This window comes from Danio aesculapii, chromosome 5 (genome assembly GCF_903798145.1).
Source record: "Danio aesculapii chromosome 5, fDanAes4.1, whole genome shotgun sequence".
In the NCBI taxonomy this organism is placed as follows: Eukaryota; Metazoa; Chordata; class Actinopteri; order Cypriniformes; family Danionidae; genus Danio; species Danio aesculapii.
In genome coordinates, this window is record NC_079439.1 from 1,074,543 (window position 1) to 1,099,259 (window position 24,717).

The window sequence follows — 24,717 nt, forward strand, 5'->3', positions numbered from 1 at the left end:
GGGATGGAACCACGAGGCGACGTTCATTCACAGAACGCAAGTTTCTGGAGGGCACATATATCTGCAGAAGTGAGAGCAGATAAGAAGGAGCAAAGCCAGAGGTCGCTTTGTAAGCAAACATCAGAGCTTTGAATTTGATGCGGGCAGCAACTGGCAGCCAGTGCAAACGGGTGAGTAGCGGAGTGACATGTGCTCTTTTGGGTTCATCAAAGACCACTCGTGCTGCTGCGTTCTGAAGCAGCTGAAGAGGTTTGATAGAATTAGCTGGAAGCCCGGCTAGTAGAGAGTTGCAATAGTCCAGTTTGGAGAGGACAAGAGCTTGAACAATGAGTTGAGCTGTATGTTCAGATAGGAAGGGTCGGACCTTTCTGATGTTGTAGAGTGCGAATCTGCAAGATCGGGCAGTTCTAGAAATGTGCTCAGAGAAGTTCAGTTGGTCATCAATTGTAACTCCAAGGCTTTTTACCATTTTGGATGCAGTGATGGTTGCTCCATCCATCTGGATTGAAAAATTATGGTGAAGAGTCGGGTTGGCAGAAACTTCAAGCATTTCCGTTTTCATGAGGTTAAGCTGAAGATGATGATCTTTCATCCAGTGTGAAATGTCTGACAGGCAGGCTGAAATGCGAGCTGGAACCGAGGGATCGTCAGGGTGAAAAGAGAGGTATAGCTGGGTGTCATCAGCATAGCAGTGGTAGGAAAAACCATGTTTCTGGATGACTGTTCCTAAAGATGCCGTGTAGATAGAGAAGAGAAGTGGCCCAAGAACAGAGCCCTGAGGTACCCCAGTGTTTAGATGCTGTAGGTTGGACACCTCTCCCCTCCAAGATACCACACACAGTATTGGATATATTGATACGAGTCCCCAACACCATGCAGCATTATTCAATATCTGTCATATCGATATGGTTTGAGGCCACACATGCGCATTCTGCGCGATACAGACCACTCCAAGCTAGCACGCGAGCTCCACTTGCACAAATGTGCGCATGTGCAAATGAATGATTCACTCTCTGAGTCATACAAAAGATTTGTTCAAAATGAACGAATCGTTCAAGAACGACCCATCACTGACACAACATGGAGGAACATGCAGTGCCGGTGTTGTATCAAAATCTGACGCCCGGACAAATCTGACTCCCCCACCTGTGCACACACGTCACACAGCGCCTGCAGCTGTCACAGCGGTTTATCAGAAAGCTTTTATCCATCATTTCTTCTGCATTCGACAGCAAGAGTCTTGTCAAATTGACAAGCAGCACCTGAATGTGTTCAAAGAATTAAAACGCCAAAATGGGAGGAATTTATAGCGCATTTTGAAAGTGAAACCAGCTCATATTCACTGCTTATAATGTTACATATTGAGTAACTTTATTTTGACAATGCTGGTGTGTATTGTTCCTGTGTGTTGTATCCTCCATTATCCGTCTCTTTCTCTCTTTATCCACATGAGGGGAGATCAGGTGCAGCTGTGACAGGGGCGGTGCCAATTATAAAAGCACGCTGTTGGCGCTGTTCATCGAGTTCTCTTCCTGTTTCCCCTCGCTGTTGTGTGTGTGAGCAGATCGCTCTAAGTTCTCTGTGTGGCAGTGATATCTTTCTGTCTGAAACCCTTTTTCCAAAGTCATCTGGTGAGATACTCTGTTAAATGCGGTAATAGGACGGTAACTTGCATTAGTGGTGGCTGATCGTTTATTTTCTGTATGCAACCCTTTTTCTAAGTCATCTGGTGTGATACTCTGTTAAAAACGGTAATAGGACGTTATTTTGTGTTAGCTGTGGCTAAATGTTTATTTACTGCTGAATTTGTTATGTTTTCCCCTGTTTAATGGATAGTTAAGGAGGGTATGATTGTTGTTTATTTACAGAGCTTTATTTTCGGTTTAGGTAATAAATTTAATATTAGGTAGCGTACCTTGTTTTGGCTTTTTGTTCCCTGGTGCTGATACTGGAAATAATTATGTTTAATAAATCTGTTGCCCCCTTTTTGACAACTTGGCCTGTGTGTGTGCTAGGGAACGGGGACTGGTGACCTCTTTTAAGAGTCATCCTTAACCTTATGTGCGTAGCGCGGTGCATCTGCTATGTAACAATAAGTTGATGTATTTATTACATGACTGTCTCTTCTTTACATTATAACATATTTAGCTCTGCGTTCTGCTCGGTTATAATGACGGTTTACATTTATATGCTTAACCAGCATTTCATCACAGTACTCTGAAACTATTTCGTTCTCATATCTATAGTCGATTTGTTTTCATCTCCTTATTTAATATTTAGTAAAACAAGTTCAGTCAAAACAAAAGAAAAGTGCAGGATTTTCTACATGCAGTGAAAGACTTCTGTTGAGATATCTTTGATATGTGCACTGTTTAATAATTGTGCACAGTACATACATGTAAATGTGTAACTAAAAACATAGACAGCTGATTTCATTGCTGTTTATAAATCACACAACTGTGGTATACAGGATTACTTAAAACACTGTAATCGTGACATTAAATACTGTGTTTCATATTTACATTCAATGTGCTTCTTTCCTATCCTACACTACTATTTGATCTGATTCAATCCTTTTTCTGCTCTGACATTGTAGCTGTGTTTTCTATGGTTCTGTTTACTTTGTTATTTGCACAACAGCACAGTAGTGCAGTGTATAGTGTTGAGCAGGAAAAAAAACCTGTACTTGTATTTATTTATCAAAGATTTTTTTTAATAATCTGAAATGTTGTGCAACTTATAGTTTTAAGCAGGAGAAAAACCTGTACTGTATTTACTCATCAAATATTGTGTGCAGCTGTTATTTTTTGTGCAGCTGTGTATTTGTAAACAGGGAGGGAAACCCCTGTGTTCGCGGTATATTTTGCAAAAAAAATGTTTAATAATGTTTTAATAAAGATTTTAACTCTCAAGTAACTATTTATGGGAAAATACTGGATATATACACATATATATATATATATATACTGTCATTCCTCCTACAAATACTGAGAATAATCGCCCAGCCCTAATAGACATCACCTATATACTATATGACTGCAGGTTAACTATGTTTACATACAATAACTTTAACTAATAAAGATAGTAGTGATTAGTTGGTAATTAGTTGATCATTCATAACTCTTCTGATTTTGATTGTAATTCAATAATAACTTAACAAGGTTTTTCACATTCAAAATTCCCACAGGTTCCTTGTTTCTTATGAGGGTTGGGTTTAGGAGCCATTTAATAAGCAGTTTTTACGGTATAAAACATATTACACCTATGGTCCCCATAAACCACATATACAAGTACGCACACATATAACATGTACACGCATGTAAATACATATAAATAAATATTATACATATATATATATATATATATATATATATATATATATATATATATATATATATATATATATATATGCATGCACGCATGTATGTATGTACTGTGGTGTGAAAAAGTCTTTGCCCCTTACTGATTTCTGTTTTTCCCTTTATAATAAAAACTTTTGTTTACAAAATGCATGATGTATTTACTTAGATTAATATTTAAATTATTGATGATCTGAAATATTAAAGTGTGACAAAGACGCAAAATAAAAAAATCAGTAAGGGGCGAATACTTTTTCACACCACTGTATGTATGCATGCATGTATGAATTTATACATGCATGTCTTATATTTTGTTCCCAAATGTAATTATTTCAGCCCATAATGCACTCAGTACATTATTCTAATAAACAGATTGCCATAAAAACTCGTCAATGGTAGGAAAGCGTTTTCTCTTAATTGACAAAATACAAAGTTAGTTAGTTAAAAACTATCACAGACGTTGAGTTTTTCATTTGTTAGCATTATCGTGAGCATACCTTCAGGTTCTGGAAGTGTTTGAGGGTCTTGCAGTGAGCGTGTCGAGCCGAAGACTCATAGTGATAAAACTGATCACAGAGTCGACAGAGAAACCCGGACACAGGAACCACAAAACTAGATCCTGATGACAACAACGACAAAAAAAAACACAGGGTTACAAATAACACATGTAGAAGATGAGGATTATTCAATAGTGACTTGGGTGACTAGCTTCAAAAAAAAAAAAACAATCAATCACTAAGCAGTAATTGCATCATTGCCATCGTATTTAAATTAGTTTAATAAGAAATGTGAATACTTCACTCAATACACTGCAAAAATATCAATAAACGATCAATAAACTCAAAATCAAAAGGAGATTTCTAGATAGGCAAAAATATAGTCTTGTTTTCAGAGTCAAAATGAAGTGAGTTTTTCCTTAAAACACACAAAACCATGTTGTTTTCACTTTAAAAGAAGTTTAATTCGCTTACCCTGCTCATATTCATTTTATTTTGCCTGTCTTATTTGTGTTTTATTACTCACCATACACTGTGTCTGAGTCAAACTCCTCGTCTTCATCCAGATCTTCCATTGTGACCTCCATCTGTGCAGAAAGACCCTCCTGGAACACGAACACGCACACACACACACACACACACACACACACGTTATTTTGCAGGATACTAGCATTACTACAGAAGACATAGACTATTCCAATGCTTTCATATCAATTAATCGCTGATGCTCTACTGCAGGCTCAATGAGCTCGAGAACAGAAAACACACACACACCTTGCCATTCTCCTCGTCTTCGCGCTCGTCGTCGCTGCAGAAATCTCCATCTTCTTCTCCCAGTAACATCACAGTGTTCAGTTCCTCCACAGGACCAGAGCCAGACTCCTTCCACAGCTGACAAACAATAATACTCACTCCATTAAAACACTGCCAGAGTCCTTGTTGAGGCATATTAATAGGATCATATTTATATGTTTATATTGTCTGCAGGTGAATGATGAAAAGGGCTTCAAAAATAATTTAAATATTAATATAAGTGCAACAATTTAGGAAAAAAATTATCTTCACTATAATGCACTTTTACTGTGTGCGACTCTATATATATATACATATATATGTATATACACACATATATATATATATACACACACATATATATATATATATATATACACACACACACACATTACAATCAAGCGTCTTGCTAAGAGAGAAGTAAAAGGCAATGCAGTCCAATTCACTTTTTGACAAAGTTATTTTCATATACAATACCAAAGACAGCAGTTAAGAGATTTGCACAAACAACTTTACAAGATATTCTGGAGTAAGATAAAAGAATATTTGACCAAAATACAGATAATCTGGGACATGACCAAAACATATGGGCTAATATAGCAGGGGACTGCTTGCATCTTGTACAGATGGGGTCAACAGAGGAATACATCCTTCCAGCTTGGCCTTGGAAGGATGAAGTCTGTGTACCACTTTAAATTGAATAAGGCTATGTCTAGCACAAATAGAGGACCTATAGATTCTATATATAGCCTCATTCCAGTCCTCATCTCTCAAACTAATATTAAGGTCTAGTTGGCAGGAGTCTCTTTGTGTAGATCTAGAAGTTAATAATGATGTAAGCTTACTATATAAACCAGAAATGGTTCCACTTTGTTCTGGGTTATCAGGAAAAAGTTGATCAATAGGATTTTGTTCAGCGAGGGCAGGAAAAGAGGGAAAAGTCTTGCGTGTAAAGTCACACACCTGCAGATATCTGAAAAAGTGGGCTTTGTGAATTTTAAACTGGGATTCTAACTGGGTAAAAGACCCAGTTAAGAATCTGTTAAGAAACAAAGAGATCTTTAAACGTTAAGATGGCTTTTTCTTGCCAGAGCAAAAATGCCTGGTCATTCAATGGCTGAGATTATAACGTTTTTTTGCACAGCGATGCTACTTTGAATGAGTCTGATTTACTGTACATTAAACAGCATCTGCATTTCACGAAAGACAGTTAAGATGCCCTTCTTTTATCCCACATGGATGCCATGAGGATAAACAAGAGACAAAAAAAAGAGTCCAAGACCTTGAGTATGGTGAGAATGAATAAATGACAGCTTCTAAAAGTGTCTGAGATGCATCCCCTTTTGCCCAGTAGACCTACCTTGTGTTTTATTTGTTAATGTAAGCTATTCTTAGATAAATATAATGTATAAAACTTTACATTATTTATATTACTTCATAATAACTATACGCCTGATAAGCTTTTATATTAATGGACAATGCACAGATGTTGATGTTTCACAATGATTTAACACATTACTTGAATCTACTAAGCTTAATTTACCATGTTTACAATGTTTACATTGCTCTACTTACATTAAATCTAAATCCCAAATATCAGAAATGACTACAGATAGTTCAGATTTAATTAATGTCAGTTTTAATGTTATTGATTAATACAGATTTCATTCATTCACTTTCATTCTGCGTTTTTTCCTGATTTATCACAGCGGAATGAACCGCCACTTACTTAACAGATTTATATATTTTAGGTGGTCTGTGTAATGTGTTTTATGTTTGGTAAAATAATGTCTAATTGCATGTTTAGTGATTTTTCAGCTAATTACACTGTCTTGCCCCCATAGGTGGATTTAGAGGTTTTTGCAAAAACAAGCAGACGTGGATTTAGCTGGTTTTGATCCAAAATAAAATCTCCCTTGTTAAAAACCAAAGAATTGTCTAAAGTGACATTTATGAAATGAAGTTATTTTAATTTACCAGCTAACAACCTTTTCATCATCTATAAAATGAAACGTATTGTACAATATAAATAAACAAGTACAGCTCAAAATAAGTGTGTTACATTTTGACATAAATGTATGTTACATTGAACATTATTTTAAAGACATCTGCATCTAATTTGCACTGAATGAAAATAAATTCACCTTTATTTAATGTGATTTCACTTTTAATAGTGTTAAATTGATTTACATTTTATCAATTTCTTTCACAAGAATAACTACTACAAGATTAGCATAGGGCTGCATAATTTTTTGACTAACTTTATTGTCATTCAAATGTACTGGACAATACACTAAACAATAGATAAATAATATAAATGATAATCATATACACAACAGCAGACTGACGCTCATTACCGTCAGGTGCATCTGTTAAAGGGCTGCAGGATATTGAAAAATATAGCATTGCGATATGAATGTAATTTCACCAGATGACTTGAATATCTCTAGCCCGTGCAGCCCTAATCATAACAGTGCATACAAGTTTTAGGGTGAGACTGAAAAATGCAAAAATAAATAAATGAATCTGATCTTGTACTGATATTTTAAAGCACAATTTCCTTGTAAAAACCAAACTCAGACCTGCTGGACTCTCTGCTTGTGCTCCGCCGACTGCATGTGCTCCACAAACTCTCTGGCCGTCCTGAAGTTCAGCTTACAGACGGTACAGCTGCTGCTGGAGGAGCTGCTGCTGGAGGAGCGACTGCAGCGCTGCACACAAACACACACCTTTATTTTTTTCAACACATCTCTAATCATAATAGTTTAATAACTCATCTCTAATAACTGATTTATTTTCTCTTTGTCATGATGACAGTAAATAATATTAGACCAGATATTCTTCAAGACACTAGTATTCAGCTTAAAGTGACATTTAAAGGCTGAACTAGGGTAATTAGGGTAAAGTTAGGGTAATAAGGCGTCATTGTATAACAGTGGTTTGTTCTGGAGACAATCCTAAACTAATATTGCTGAAGGGGGCTAATAATATTGACCTTAAAATGAGTTTAAAACTATTAAAAACTGCTTTTATTCTAGCTGAAATAAAACAAATAAGACTTTCTCCAGAAGAACAAATATTAGAGGAAATACTGTGAGAAACTCCTGAATCTGTTCAACATCATCTGGGGGAATATTTGACAATAATTCCCAGGAGGGTGAATAATGTTGACTTCAGCTGTATGCCATTTTACAGCTTCCCGCTCACCTTGTGCTCCTTGGTTCTGCGGTGCTCCATGACGTTGCTGGTGAAGTGAGTCTGGCAGGTGGAGCACCATCTCTGTAGACCAGGCCTCTTCTCACTGCAGATAAGGAGTTCATAAAGAAAAAAATGTACAATTAGGGAAGCACACTAGGCATGGGGTGATGACCGGTTTCAGGGTTTACTGCAGTTTAGAAAAGTCAAGGTTTTAAAACAGGTAAACTTTTCTGTTATACAATTCCTATGGTATATGTGAAGTGTTTTAGGGCAACAGTATCTCCAGCACAAAAGGAGACTCCACATCAAAATCTACAGGTCTCTACTAATCAACCAATAGAAAACTGAAAAGGGAAAAAAGACAAACAAGATCAACTGAAAGTAATAATTATGGGCAGGAGTGAACGCCACACGCAACAGTCCATCATTCAGGAAACATCTGTTATACACCAATATCTCAGCATGCTGCAGAGCTGAGCGGTGCAGTGGCTTTACTGTATATTCAACAAAGAGTTGTTTTTTTTACCCAGACATTTAAAAATGGCTTATTAGATCAGGAGTTCCCAAACTTTTTAGCCCGCAAACCACAAAATAACAATGCCAATAACTAACAACCACCACTATTTTCAGAGATGGGTTTAATCATACAAACGTTGCTCGCAACAGCTCACACACAGCAATAGGCCTATTTAAAAACGAGCATATTGACAACACAAAGAAAGTGCAACAGTCTAACAACCAAATATATATATATATATATTTTCAATTTAACCTCCCCTAATGAGACCGGTGGGCACAAAGTTTAAGTTACATCACAAATCTTTTCTGGGTTTCATTTTAGAGTTCATCCATGTACAGTAGGGCTGTGCAATTAATCCAAAATCCGATTTTAATGGTCAAATACATGCAGATTTGTGTCAGAGCGTGGTGTTCAGTGATTATTCATATTAACCCTCATTTGTGTAATAAAAAAACGAGTTGAGAATCAAATGACATGTGACAGAGCTGCACTACTCTTAAAGTGACAGTCCTGCTGCCGACTATTTTTATTATGACTCAAGAAACAAAAGGAGAAAACCCCTCACTGCTCTTGACTGAAGGACTGCTGGAGCTGAAGTGTTTTTCTTACAGTGAAGATGCTTAAAGCACAGTTTATTTCATATTTTTATTCTATTGTATTTATTTCCCTTACCTTATTTACAGGGAGGAAAATAACTGTGCATATATCCAGTTAAATCAGAATTATTAGCCCTCCTGAATTATTAGCAACCCTTTCCCCCCAATTTCTGTTTAATGGAAAGATTTATTTTCAACCCATTTCTATAAACTTATATTCTGTAAACAGATTTAATAACTCATCTCTAATAACTGATTTCTTTTATCTTTGCTATGATGTAAAGTACATTATATTTTACTACATATTTTTCAAGATACTAGTATTCAGCTTAAAGTGACATTCAAAAGCTTAATTAGGGTAATTAGGCAGGTCATTGTATAACAGCAGTTTCTTCTGCAGACAATCAAACATATATTACTTAAAGGGGCTAATTATATTGAACTTAAAATAGGTCTCAAAATATTAAAACCTGCTTTTATTCTAGCCTAAATAAAACAAATAAAACTTTCTCCAGAAGAAAAAATATTATAGGAAATACTGTGAAAAATTCCTCTGTTAAACATAATTTGGGAAATATTTATATATATATATATATATATAAAGTCACAGGAGGGCAAATAATTTTGCCTTCAACTGATAATCGTTTTGAATAATCGTGATTATGATTCTTCCCATAATCGAGCAGCCCTAATGTTCAGTCACAGTCTGTGTTACCTTCACTGCACACACATTTAAAATAAATACAAAGTTTAACCTGGTGCTATAAAATCAATCTGCTGCAACTGAAACTATTGTCTTGTTACAGGGTTTCCGCGGGGTCTTAAAAAGTCTAAAATCTAAAAATCTAAATTTTAGGCCTTAAAAAGTCTTAAATTGGCTGTTGTAGGTCTTAAATAATGTTGCAGAGGTCTTGTTTTTCTGATGTCCATGTAACGCTACATCTAATGCTCATTTAAATTCTTTGTTGTTGTTGTTGCTTGGTTTTTGTGGAGTTGTAGTTCTTTATTTCACTAGTTTAAATGTAATTTGCGGTATTACAACTACAGATGAGCCCAAATGAGCCAATCAGCCTTCTGTTATTAAACTCAGTGCGCGTGGCGAGTGTGACGTCATCGCTGTGTTTGTGGAGGTTCACTTTGGGTGCGCTCGACATAATTTCGGCTGGTGGAGCTCAAAAATTTTCTGAGACTTGAGTGAACAGTTGATTTGAGTCGAATATGAAACATTTCGTCTTCTTTATGATCCGTCCATGCGTGATCATAGGAAGAACCAGATGAACAACAATTCTTGCACTGCAAAACATGCTTATCTTACTTAGAGTATTTGTCTTGCTTCTAGTCCAAATATCTAAAAATTCTTAAAATCAAGAAGCATTTTCTAGACAAGCCAAAAAACAAAAAACTTTTCATTTTCAGAAATGATGTGCCAAAATTAAGTGACTTTATATTCAACAAAGAGTTGAACATTTAAAAAGAGCATATTTTAGAGCAGTAATCAAATACAGTAGTATTTTTATCCAAGGTTATCATACCATCTGAATCCATGCCTAATGCACACAAATGAAAATTCAAGGCCAAAACTGAAAATGCTTCGTAATAAATTTTATAATAATATATTTTACTACTTTTTAAATTTAACTCATTAACTTACATGATACGGGTTAAAAAAATGGAGGAAGCTAAATAATGTTAAATCAAAGCAAAAACCTGATTATTTAGCTTACCCCATTGCCAGATTATTTTGCTTTGCTTGCATTTAACCTTCAACCATGCCACTGAATAGCGCCACTTGAGAAGATGGACACAATCGAACACAAATTCTTTGTCTTCCATAAATCATATTTGAGAAAGAAATGAACTCTGACCCGTCTTTGCGAGCTGCTCCCTGCAGTGACTCCTGGACGCGCGGCAGTAATGTGACCAGACAGGCGTTACTCATGTGCTGGATCTCCATCATCTTCTGCTGGTGCGTCAGTCCGTTCATATGGCTCTGGAAATTCTGCGCACACAGCACTTCAGTATTAGCATATCATATCAGATATCACATCATGTACCATATATCATATCACGGATCATTTATAGTGATCTATCATATCATGCATCATATCTCAAAAAGATAATATTGTATATCATATCATATATAAAACATTATAACTCATATAATACATCATAAAATACATAATATTAATTCATATTTCACATCATATCATGCATCATATATATATATATATATATATATATATATATATATATATATATATATATATATATATATATATATATATATATATATATATATATATATATATATATATATCTTATCATAAATATATCAAGTACCATATCATATAAATCATAAATATAATATCATGTTTCATAGCAAATATCATATAATGGATCATATCATATATCACACATATATTATTGTATATCATATCATACATTTCATGTCATACATCATATCGTATCATATATATAGTCATGTACATTGTCCTGTAATGGTTATTATTTTAAATGGCCATACAGTTTTATGTACACATCTCTAGTTCACATCCCTTTGCTAATCAACAGTGGCAGCAAAGGTGATCAGGGAACAGGTGAGTGTAATGGTACCTGCTGGTTATGGCAGGTGATGTTGCAGATATAGCAGAAGAAGCTGCTGGAGGATTCTGCTGCTGCGGTGTCTGTGAGCTGGTGCTGGACTGGAGCCGCCACCGCCACCGTCTGCTTTACTGCAGACACTGAATCTGAGCCGCCGGCATCTGCTGGAGCTCCGCTGATCGGCTGATCCACATCTGCAGCATCAGTCTGCTGAGCAAACACACATTTTCACATCATTTGAGGGGAAAACTGTGCTGCGTTTTGATTCATTTTTTAATGTATTTATATATACAGCTGAAGTCAGAATTATTCATCCTCCTGTGAATTTTGTTCTGTTCAACATCATTTGGGAAATATTTGAACAAGATTCAGGAATTTCTCACAGTATTTCCTCTAATATTATTAGATTTTATTATTATTATTATTCTGGAGAAAGTCTTATTTGTTGTATTTCCGCTAGAATAAAAGCAGTTTTTAATAGTTTTAAAGCCATTTTAAGGTCAATATTATTAGCTCCTTCAGCAATATTAGTGTTAGATTGTCTCCAGAATAAACCACTGTTATACAATGACTTGCTAATTACCCTAACTTTACCCTAATTACCCTAGTGAAGCCTTTAAATGTCACTTTAAGCTGTATAGAAGTGTCTTGAAGAATATCTAGTCTAATATTATTTACTGTCATCATGACAAAGAGAAAATAAATCAGATATTCGATTTGAGTTATTAAAACTATTATGATTAGAAATGTGTTGACGAAATCTTCTCTTAGTTAGACAGAACTTATATTATATTATAACTTACTACATATAAAAAAAATTCACATACATACACATGGTTTCCGCTACCTTCAATCTTCGCACCAAAATGTATTAAAAGGTAAGTGAAATATAACAGTGCCAACTTTTCTGTAGTTGTAGTAGTGCTGTGCGCTATTTGTTTAACCCTTTAAAGGTGACGAGCTGACTGACAGGTGCGTGATGCATGAGTCTAGCAAACACGACGAACACAGTTTATATAATTATGCTTTATTTATAGATAAAGGTCTATGGCAGGGGTCACCAATCTCGGTCCTGCAGGGCCGGTGTCCCTCCAGGGTTTAGCTCCAACTTGCCTCAAAACACCTGAGGGTGTTTCAAATATACCTAGTAAGACCTTGATTAGCTTCTTCAGGTGTGTTTGATTAGGGTTGGAGCTAAAATCTGCAGGACATCGGCCCTCCAGAAACAAGTTTGGTGACCCCTGGTCTATGGTTTTGATTGCTTTATCTTGCTGGAGTTTAACGCCGTTTCACTTAACTTCAGGACGTATTAATGCCGCTCTGTAGGTCTATTGGAGACATTCATAAATATTCCTAGCAAATTTAATACATGTCTGAGACATACTCGTTATATAAACGCACTAAATCACACTTCAGCAGCGTTTGTTTGAGAGCGCACACGAAGATCTGCACTTGAGCAGCGTATATTTGAGGGGGGTGTGCAAAAAGTTTTGTAGGAAAACAGAGGAAATCGGCGCGCAAGCAGAGATCCAAATACCCGTATATAAATGCGATCTCGACTTGTAATACTGCGCTCACCACATTTGACATTTAAAAATAACGCCATTGGTAATTGATGGATCTGTGTAAAAGGCTGCTGTAACAGCTGGAAATAATCCTAGAGGAAACACTGATATATATTTGTATAGCTGACCTTACAAGTCATGCTGAGAGATAAATAAAGGTCTGTTCACACAATATAGAGGCATAAACACAACACATGCCTCCCAATAATAAAGTGTTTCTGTTCTGAATATGAGGACATACAGCTTTGTTTTAGTGTTCTGCATTTTAAAAAAAATGTAATAAATAATAGTTTGTCTTGTTTCTAGTTTAATAACTTTTAGAATGACAGTTTTTTACAGATAGTATGGTATGCACAAATTAATGTAAAGCTTTTACAGTTTTGAATGTCTTGCACATATCTGAACATAGTTTTAATGGCAAATAAGATGTATAGCTTACGCTTCTGTAAATAATGATATTTTTAAAAAATCTGTGTATCTGACATCAACATAACATCAACATATTTGCATATACAGTTGAAATCAGAATTATTAGCCCCACACTTGTTCAAATATTTCCTAAATGATGTTTAACAGAGCAAGGAAATGTTCACAGTGTGTCTGATAATATTTGTTCTTCTAGAGAAAGTCTTATTTGTTTTATTTCAGCTAGAATAAAAGCAGTTTTTAATTTTTAAACCCATTTTAAAGTCAATATTATTAGCCCCTTTAAGCTATATTTTTTCCAGACAAACCATCACTATACATAACTTGAATTACCTTAACCCAGGGGCGTAGCGGATGTTTTAAAAGTGGTGTTGGGGGGGGGGGGGGGGGGGGGGATGGGGGGAGGGGGATAGCTGAATGAGATCCAAAATTTTACATTAATTTTATTATCAATCACCTGTTTCTCAATTGTCTGTCTCTAAAAGTGAAGGGACCTGTCCCACGGTGCTACGCCCCTGCTCTAACCTGCCTAGTTAACCTAATTACCCTAGTTAAGCCTTTAAATGTCACTTTAAGCTGTATAGAAGTGTCTTGAAGAATATCTAGTCTAATATTATTTACTGTCATCATGACAAAGAGAAAATAAATCAGTTATTAGAGATGAGTTATTATAACTATTATGTTAAGAAACGTGTTGAAGAAATCTGCTCTCCGTTAAACAGAAAGTGGAGAAAAAAAATAAACAGGGGGGCTAATAATTCAGGGGGGCTAATAATTCTGACTTCAACTGTAGCACAGGATTTGAAGATAGGAATCCTAACTGATTAGCGGAGATGCATTCATGTGCTCAAATGGAAATGTTTTCATAAATCAGATCAGAAAAAAAGGCATGAAGGGAGCAGGTGTAAACAGGCTCATAGAAAACAGGCAGAACCCAACCTTGTCCGCTTGACACTGTTCTTCTGCTTCAGTGGCCAGTGGTTCATTCACAACACTTTCCTCCAGTAGAGAATCTGAAACACGGCACACACAGACAGACAAGTTCACTGAGCAGTGTTGAATAAATGACTTCAAAAAAGTAATTAATAACTAATTACATAATTAACCTTGTTTTTAACGTACATTTATATTTACTTTGTCTGAAAAGTAACTTAAATACTCAATAAATATTTTAATTACTTGACTTTAACACCCATATAAATATAGGCGTATATAGGCGTAGACAACACAAAATTTAATTCTTAAAATTTGGAGTCGGTGGCTGGCCACTTTTAAATAAGAAAACACTGGCGGGGAAGAGTTATGGCTAAATTAGCTTAGTAGTTAGTCATTGTATTTCCAATAACACATTATTTATAGTTTAAGTTTACTGTAATAACCTGACAGATATTTATTTTTGTTAAATAAAGGCTGAAAGTATTCTATACAGCTGAAAATCCTCCATACCTCCAGCATCTGCAGGGCTCTTACATTCAGTGTTTTCAGCTGAATCTTTCTCCAAAGGCTCCTCTGACCTAAACAAAGCATGTAAATATATCACTTAAATGTAGATGAACTAGGGATGCACTGATATGCAATTTTTGACTGATACCGATAACTCTTTAGATTTGGAGATGATATATTAGCAGATAAATCTAAATATAAACTTTTCAACAACTGATTATTTAAGACCTTAACTTTAGAATAGTTCTGATCTGATCTCTGTACTTTATTAATAAACTATTCTTTTCTATGGCCGGCTTTCTTTTATATAAATAAAATCTACTGAATGACCAAAACTGCATAAATAAATAAACCAAGTGACTGACATTAAACAAAATCTAAATACTTAATAATTAAATAATTAAAAAGTAGCACACAAAAGGTGTGTGAAGTGGTTTAACCAGCAAAAATAACACATGATTTATCAGCTTAAAGATATTGACCTAATTTTGTTGTTTTGTTTTGTTTGTATCAGACCCATATGATAGCTTTAAAATAGCATTCATCAGCCGATACTGATTTGGTTGCTGATATACATCACACAACAAAAAGCATATACAGAACACATCAAACAACACATCAATATAATTTAAAAATAAGTGTGTGATGTGGTTCAATATGCTAATATCGGTCTAAGAAATCAGTCTTTTTTGTTATCGGACCAATAAAAAATATCATTGAAAGTGGGATTTATTGGCTGATAATAATATGGGTGCTGATATATCATGCATCACTAATATAAACACATACAGAACACACCAAACAATGCACCAAGTTATTAGCAAAATAATTTTAAATGTGTGTCAAGTAGCTTACTTGGCTGATATCGTTTTAGGATATCTGTCTAATTTTGTTATCTGACTGATAATAATAACATTAAATAATTATTAAATTACGATATATCATGCATCACTAATAAGAACACATACAGAACACAGCAAACAATCAATTTTAAACCACCAGGTAATTTTGTGACTGTAATTAACTTCAGACTGTGAATTCATTAACAGATGAAGTGTGACTGACTCCTGTGTTTTGTGTTTTTTGGCCGCAGGTTCATCAGGCTGCTCTGAAGACCCCTGAGATCCTGGATCGGCCACAGCGACGGCTTCATCTGCTGATCATATCAAAACAATCACATTTATTAACACATCACTAACAGCAGGAGTGTATAATGGGGCTCATCATGCGATAGTTAAATCACATATAATCATTTTGCGATGTTGACGGCCCTTTATAGTGAATGTTGCTAATGTTAAAAATAAAACCATAGATACAATTCAATCAAATATATATATATATATAGTATGATGATTACAGAAATGAATGATTATTAAAATAAATGAATTAATAATAATAGTATTTCTCTAGGGAACTGTTCCATCGCACAAAATATCATTACTCAATACATGATACAGCATGATAGATTTGAGCTCTACCTCTGCTGTTGCTGCTTTTGGCTTCTGATTGGCCGTTGCTGCTGCTGCTAGCTGCTGATTGGCCGTTGCTGCTGCTGCTAGCTGCTGATTGGCCGTTGCTGCTGCTGCTTTTGGCTGCTGATTGGCCGTTGCTGCTTCTGGCGGCTTCTGGTTGGCCGTTGCTGCTGCTGGCTGCTGATTGGCCGCTGCTGATGTTTGCTGATTTCTGCTCGATCTCCCTCTTCCTGTCCGGCTGAGGCGTCTGAAAATCCTGTGTGTGTGTGAGAGAGAGCGAGAATATAAGACAAACATATTAATGCACAATTTAAACAAATAAAAGATGTAATTACAGCAAATGATTGTAGAATAGTTTTAAAGCAATTTATAATTACATCTCAAAATATATTATTATATAAACCAATTGGCACCCACCAATTATCGCACTGTTACTACAAGTTTTATAAACAGATTTATTGCATCTGAAACCAACACTAATCAAAACTAACAAGCAAAAAACATATGCATGAGTGAGGAAAATATGTCTCAACAAAAACCTGTTATCACAAGACAATACATTATTATAACATAACTGAGTGACCAAAAGATATCACGGACGGAGCGCTCACCAGCCCTGCACACACTGCTTGAATTAATGAATGAATCTGTTAATGATAACTGTGCTGTGTTCTCACGGGTGCTGTCTGATATTGCACAGATGCTTTTGACATGCACCTTATTTGCATACGTCATTTTAATAGCAATACCGGTCTTTCCAGGAGCTGCAGTATTAGTTTAATCTTAGTCCGTTTAAGCCCTTTTGCGATGGTGTATGTGGGGTTAACTCTTACATACAGCTGCCACTTGCACGGCTGACAGCGTCTGGCGATTAAATGAAGGATTAAACAGAACCTCTCGTGCTTAAAATGTGTAGATGTGGCGAACGCTGTTACCTGAAAATTCCCTCCCACAGACTTTATAGTGAACGCTTTAGTTATTTTCAGAGCGGACTCAAAGCCAATGGAAGTCTTTTATCCACTCTTGGAAAAGTGTAGATGGTGGATTAACATTCAGCACATGATCAGTAATCAGATGTGCCATTATTTGTAGCTTTAGGTGTTTCTAAAACTAAATCTGTCAGTGCTGTTTTCATTATTATCTTCAGCGCTTTACATTTTTGCGGTTGTCGCTCCTGTCATCTGAAGACAGAAGGTGTTGACTGAGTGATTGACAGCTGATTTTAACCAATCCATTCATGTTTAGTTCTAAAGCAGTGGGCCAATAAGAGCACGAATATATTATTCTGCTTTCCTTGTACTTTTTAAATGTAAAGCACTTTGAGAATTAAGTTTTAAAGGCGCTATGGAAAAATAAATTATTCTTATTACTCACATTGGGGAAATAGCGAGCGTGCGGTGTGAAATGGCGAGGGAACCCCATGTGTGGTGTTTTGATGGCGACTCCCATTGGAACGGGGCCCAGAAGAGACGCTCGAGACCCAGCAGCGAAGAACGGAGGAAACTGCTGACCTCCCATAGCGAAGCCACGCATGCTGCCTGCACAGAGACATGCGGAGAAAAACAACACGGCATTAATCTGGTGACAGTTCTGTCTGGCTCTTGAATCTGATTGGCTGATAGCCGTGTGATATTTTGCAAATAACAGCACTCGCACCGTCTCCTTACCCTTCACCCTTATGTATTACTCCACACACATACAGCAAAAAGCAGAGGACACTCTACAGTTTGATAAGGCTTTTTTAGTGGAGGCTTTTTAGTGGAGAATGTATGATGAAGAAAAATGGTGACAGAGACCGCATAATAAGCCCTAAGGCAGGGGTAACCAATCTCGTTCCTGAAGGTCCGGTGCCCTGCAGGGTTTAGCTCCAACTTGCCTCAACACACCTGCCTGGGTGTTTCAAGGATACCTAGTATATATACTAATCAAGAAAATCCTTCTTGTAAGCTCTACATTGATCTGGTATTCAGATAAATCAATAGTGCTCTTTTTTCTATTTCTGTTCATTCATTATCAATGCCAGATATCCATGCTTATGCATGCAGCTTAAAGGGGCACTATCCTGCCTGTTTTTACAAGCTGTAAGATGCGCCTCTGGAGTGTGTGTGAGAAGTTTCAGCACACAAATAATGGTAACTAATGTCTAATGAAACTTCAGGCATCCTAATTGATCCTAATTGTCACTTTAAATGCAAATGAGATTGTGCTCTTTTCAAAAAAGGGCGGAGCTACATATTGACAGATGTAAAACAGCAGTGTGTGTGTTGTCAGTGCTGGTCAGGTGTGCTTCAGTGTGAGTGTGTGCTTCATGCTTCTGTCAGTCTATGTCGCTCCTGTCGCTGTTCATCTAAAACTCCACATCTATAATCCTCTTAGTCTATGCTGACATTATCTTCAGCAGCTCAAACACTCTAATGGCTAATGGACAGACGGCTGCTTCTCACTCAGGGCTGCTGTTTATGCTAATGAGAAGGAGAGATGAGCACTAGTGGGCGGGGCTTTCCCCCTCTGATGACACGTACAAAGGGAGAATGTCAATCAAAGTGTTTCATTCATCAAGCCTGATTATAAATGCAATGAATTCATGTTGACAATTAGAGGCTGGAGATATTCACACACTGCTGATGATCTCCAGTGACTGCACGTCTTAATATAGTGCACTCTATATTTGTCTGGCAGGATCAAGTATGTGGCTCAGTTTACCCTGCATCTGTTGCATCAGCAGCGCCCCCTGCAGCATAGGATTGGGAGCGATGATGGTCTGCGTGGCGGAGCAGAGGTTCACCATGCGGGCTGGAGGAGGAGCTGGAGCAGGAACCGCCATCGCCCTGATCATCAACAACACATGAAATACACTAATTATCATCACACTTTACCATACTGTTCCAGTAGCTGATGCATTTACTACTGCTGGGGAAAATCTGTAGAGATTAAACTCCAAAATAAAAGTTTGTTTTGACATAATATACAAGAATTATTAGCCCTGCTAAATTATTAGCCCTGCTGAATTATTAGCCCTCCTGAATTATTAGCCCTGCTGAATTATTAGCCCTGCTGAATTATTAACCCTGCTGAATTATTAGCCCTCCTGAATTATTAGCCCTGCTGAATTATTAGCCCTGCTGAATTATTAGCCCTGCTGAATTATTAACCCTGCTGAATTATTAGCCCTCCTGAATTATTAGCCCTGCTGAATTATTAGCCCTGCTGAATTATTAGCCCTCCTGAATTATTAGCCCTCCTGAATTATTAGCCCTCCTGAATTATTAGCCCTCCTGAATTATTAGCCCTCCTGAATTATTAGCCCTGCTGAATTATTAGCCCTGCTGAATTATTAGCCCTGCTGAATTATTAGCCCTGCTGAATTATTAGCCCTCCTGAATTATTAGCCCTGCTGAATTATTAGCCCTGCTGAATTATTAGCCCTCCTGAATTATTAGCCCTCCTGAATTATTAGCCCTCCTGAATTATTAGCCCTCCTGAATTATTAGCCCTGCTGAATTATTAGCCCTGCTGAATTATTAGCCCTCCTGAATTATTAGCCCTCCTGAATTATTAGCCCTCCTGAATTATTAGCCCTCCTGAATTATTAGCCCTGCTGAATTATTAGCCCTCCTGAATTATTAGCCCTCCTGAATTATTAGCCCTCCTGAATTATTAGCCCTGCTGAATTAGACCTCCTGAATTATTAGCCCTGCTGAATTATTAGCCCTCCTGAATTATTAGCCCTCCTGAATTATTAGCCCTCCTGAATTATTAGCCCTCCTGAATTATTAGCCCTCCTGAATTATTAGCCCTGCTGAATTATTAGCCCTGCTGAATTATTAGCCCTCCTGAATTATTAGCCCTGCTGAATTATTAGCCCTCCTGAATTATTAGCCCTCCTGAATTATTAGCCCTGCTGAATTATTAGCCCTCCTGAATTATTAGCCCTCCTGAATTATTAGCCCTGCTGAATTATTAGCCCTCCTGAATTATTAGCCCTCCTGAATTATTAGCCCTCCTGGATTATTAGCCCTGCTGAATTATTAGCCCTCCTGAATTATTAGCCCTCCTGAATTATTAGCCCTCCTGAATTATAAGCCCTCCTGAATTAGACCTCCTGAATTATTAGACCTCCTGAATTAGACCTCCTGAATTATTAGACCTCCTGAATTAGACCTCCTGAATTATTAGCCCTCCTGAATTATTAGCCCTCCTGAATTATTAGCCCTCCTGAATTATTAGCCCTCCTGAATTAGACCTCCTGAATTATTAGCCCTGCTGAATTATTAGTCCTGCTGAATTATTAGCCCTGCTGAATTATTAGCCCTCCTGAATTATTAGCCCTGCTGAATTATTAGCCCTGCTGAATTATTAGCCCTGCTGAATTATTAGCCCTCCTGAATTATTAGCCCTCCTGAATTATAAGCCCTCCTGAATTATTAGCCCTCCTGAATTAGACCTCATGAATTATTAGCCCTGCTGAATTATTAGCCCTGCTGAATTATTAGCCCTCCTGAATTATTAGCCCTCCTGAATTATTAGCCCTGCTGAATTATTAGCCCTGCTGAATTATTAGCCCTCCTGAATTATTAGCCCTGCTGAATTATTAGCCCTGCTGAATTATTAGCCCTCCTGAATTATTAGCCCTGCTGAATTATTAGCCCTCCTGAATTATTAGCCCTCCTGAATTATTAGCCCTCCTGAATTATTAGCCCTGCTGAATTATTAGCCCTCCTGAATTATTAGCCCTCCTGAATTATTAGCCCTCCTGAATTATTAGCCCTGCTGAATTATTAGCCCTCCTGAATTATTAGCCCTCCTGAATTATTAGCCCTGCTGAATTATTAGCCCTGCTGAATTATTAGCCCTCCTGAATTATTAGCCCTCCTGAATTATTAGCCCTCCTGAATTATAAGCCCTCCTGAATTATTAGCCCTCCTGAATTAGACCTCCTGCATTATTAGCCCTGCTGAATTAGACCTCCTGCATTATTAGCCCTGCTGAATTATTAGCCCTGCTGAATTATTAGCCCTCCTGAATTATTAGCCCTCCTGAATTATTAGCCCTCCTGAATTATTCGCCCTCCTGAATTATTCGCCCTCCTGAATTATTCGCCCTCCTGAATTATTAGCCCTGCTGAATTATTAGCCCTGCTGAATTATTAGCCCTGCTGAATTATTAGCCCTGCTGAATTATTAGCCCTCCTGAATTATTAGCCCTGCTGAATTATTAGCCCTGCTGAATTATTAGCCCTGCTGAATTATTAGCCCTCCTGAATTATTAGCCCTGCTGAATTATTAGCCCTCCTGAATTATTAGCCCTGCTGAATTATTAGCCCTCCTGAATTATTAGCCCTCCTGAATTATTAGCCCTCCTGAATTATTAGCCCTCCTGAATTATTAGCCCTCCTGAATTATTAGACATCCTGAATTATTAGCCCTGCTGAATTATTAGCCCTCCTGAATTATTAGCCCTCCTGAATTATTAGCCCTGCTGAATTATTAGCCCTGCTGAATTATTAGCCCTCCTGAATTATTAGCCCTCCTGAATTATTAGACATCCTGAATTATTAGCCCTGCTGAATTATTAGCCCTCCTGAATTATTAGCCCTCCTGAATTATTAGCCCTCCAGAATTATTAGCTCTCCAGAATTATTAGCCCTGCTGAATTATTAGCCCTGCTGAATTATTAGCCCTGCTATTAGCCATGCGTCATCGCTTCTGTCAGTTAGATAAATACCAATATATTTGCCTTTGAATATTAATGTTTTTACACATGCCTATATCCATTTCATGGGACTGCAGCAGATGATTTTGAGCAATCTTTTAAGCGGGTTTAAGGATCTAAACCAAGTGGCAACCTCCCGCTCTGCCTCAGAAAGCCAATACGGAAGTAACGGAAACTGCAATTCATCGACTCTCCTTTGGGGGCTGGCTCCAGCAAATCCAGATGATTTCTGACTGCAATGGTAAATTGGCCAATTTTACAGCTGATAAAAAACATGCTTACAGCCTGGTACAAATGATAGTTTTGGTGTATATAGCCATGATTACCCTTCATGACGACTGTGACGGGGTGATTTTTTTAATAACTCATCCGTTTTGTTTTTATTAACTTATATTAACTCTGCATAATTAAGGGCGTGGCCACTTGAGTGACAGCTAGGTCTCGCTGGTCAACACTTCACCTCAGCTGATTCCGGCTGATTAGCTGCTGAACTCAGCATATTCATCCTATTTTTGTGTTGTTTTATGTAGCTTTACACAGTCAGCTGCCTTTTAGGATTATTTCCTACAATTATCAGATACTTTAGCATGCTGTGTGCACTTCATTGTGCTCACAAACCATACAATTTTTCCTCCAATTTCCAGGTGAGTGAAATTATATCCTTAATCCATCTCTATCAATGTATTTGCTTTATTTAAGATGATTTATCATTTATATTTTTCTTTAGAGCTGTAATGCCCTCCAGAATCTGACTGATTGATTAGCTGTAGGCTCTAGATCAGTCATCTGAAGCGTTGTCATACAGTGTTATGCTGGAGTTCATCAATAGTCCTGCTTTTACTAACACAGACCATATCTGAAGTGTTTGGAAGTAAATCCATGGTTTCCGCTACTTTCATTCTTCCATGGCTCGCCACACCAAAATTCATCCCGCCACGGCTACAGCTTCTCATTCAAAACATCTTATTTTTATAATAGCGGGTGATAATCGCACCAAAACGTATTAAAGGATTAGTAAATTATAACCATGTTTATACACTGTTCTAAGCATATGTATGTGAAGAACGGGGGCTATGGCATCTCTTTGGGAGATCAAAACAGGTTTCTGAGGGCAGACCGGGGCTGGTTGGCACGCCGTTGCAAAACCACCCAAATTTTCACTACCCGCCTATGTCACTTTTTACCCGCAAAAATAAATTCAAAACTGCCCAATCTGGCAACACTGTCTGCGCTTGAGCAGCGCGTATTTGAGGGCGTGCAAGAAGTTGTGCATGAGCAGAGGAAATCGGTGTGCAAGCAAAGAGATCCGAATGCGATCTTGACTCGTAATACTGTGCTCACGACAATTGTCATTGAAATAACGTCACAGGTAGTTAGTAGATCTGTGTAAAAAAGGCCTGCCGCCACAGCTGGAAAACATCCTAGAGGAAACACTGAATTCGCATTTCCTCCTGTAGAAAAACAACATAAGAACAATGTTTAGTGGCTCAGTGTATTACAGCAGTGTTTAAAAAAAAAAACATACTTATTGTCTTTATATTGCCCCAATATGACTGTGGACACACTATACCAACACACAGTTCTGCCCAACGAGCTTAAAAAAGAAGATTTTCATCATAGGTGCCCTTTAATATAACTTAATATAAATGAAACGGATGAGTTCTAAAACAAATTCACCCCTCACAGTTGAGCCTGGTTTCTCTTGAGGTTTTTTAATTCTTCACTTCCCCAATTGGTGAAGCTTTTTCCTCGCTGCTGGCTCCACTGGCTTGCATGGTTCGGGATCTGTAGAGCTGCGCATGGATGGATTTGCTCTTCAGTGTTTAGACTCTCAGTAGTGAATATTAAAATCACACTGAACTGAGCTCAACTGAACTGAACTTAAACACTACAAACTGAACTGACTCTGTTTACATTCACTATCATCTTCTATGTGAAGCTGCTTTGACACAATCTACATGGTAAAAGCGCTATACAAATAAAGGGGAATTGAATGGTAATATTAGTTTTATGAACCAAAACTATCTTTTGTACCAGGCTGTAAACATGTAAAATTGTCCAATTTACCAATGCAGTCAGTAAACATCTGGAGTTCCTGGAGCCCCCAAGACGAGTCAAAGAATTTCAGTTTTAGTTACTTCCGTATTCACTTCACGAAGGAGAGCGGGATGTTGCCGCTTGGTTGAAAAACCACTGCTGTAGACAATCTAAAACAAATATTGCTAATAATATTGGGGGGCTAATAATATTGACTTTAAAATGGCTTTAAAAAATTAAAAACTGCTTTTATTCTAGCTGAAATAAAACAAATAAGACTTTCTCCAGAAGAATAAATATTAGAGGAAATACTGTGAAAAATTCCTGAATCTGTTCAACATCATTTGGGAAATATCTGAAAACAAATTCACAGGAGGACGAATAATTTTGACTTTAACTGTACATAATAAATAGACAATGAAAAACCACACACATATTAATTACTAAACTTTTATTTTGGATGCAAATAACTTTTTTTCCCAGCACTAAAATAACTACA

The 24,717-nt window shown here is 37.1% G+C and overlaps 1 protein-coding gene across 3 annotated transcripts in view; it reads right to left on the reverse strand.

Moving 5' to 3' along the window:
* ciz1a (cdkn1a interacting zinc finger protein 1a) overlaps positions 1-24,717 on the reverse strand; it is a 30,560-nt gene that overhangs the window by 1,908 nt on the left and 3,935 nt on the right. Inside the window, exons 3-15 of one of the 3 annotated variants that reach the window (XM_056457196.1) lie at positions 19,173-19,297; positions 17,844-18,007; positions 16,476-16,725; positions 16,063-16,150; positions 15,001-15,068; positions 14,494-14,567; positions 11,576-11,773; positions 10,828-10,961; positions 7,856-7,949; positions 7,231-7,359; positions 4,631-4,747; positions 4,383-4,461; positions 3,857-3,978 (exon numbers count right to left, since the gene is read on the reverse strand). In XM_056457196.1, the coding sequence (XP_056313171.1) occupies positions 3,857-3,978; positions 4,383-4,461; positions 4,631-4,747; positions 7,231-7,359; positions 7,856-7,949; positions 10,828-10,961; positions 11,576-11,773; positions 14,494-14,567; positions 15,001-15,068; positions 16,063-16,150; positions 16,476-16,725; positions 17,844-18,007; positions 19,173-19,297 (1,642 nt within the window). Of the gene's footprint in view, positions 1-3,856; positions 3,979-4,382; positions 4,462-4,630; positions 4,748-7,230; positions 7,360-7,855; positions 7,950-10,827; positions 10,962-11,575; positions 11,774-14,493; positions 14,568-15,000; positions 15,069-16,062; positions 16,154-16,475; positions 16,726-17,843; positions 18,008-19,172; positions 19,298-24,717 lie in introns of all 3 variants that reach the window. The other 2 variants (XM_056457195.1, XM_056457194.1) reach the window with 2 other exon arrangements.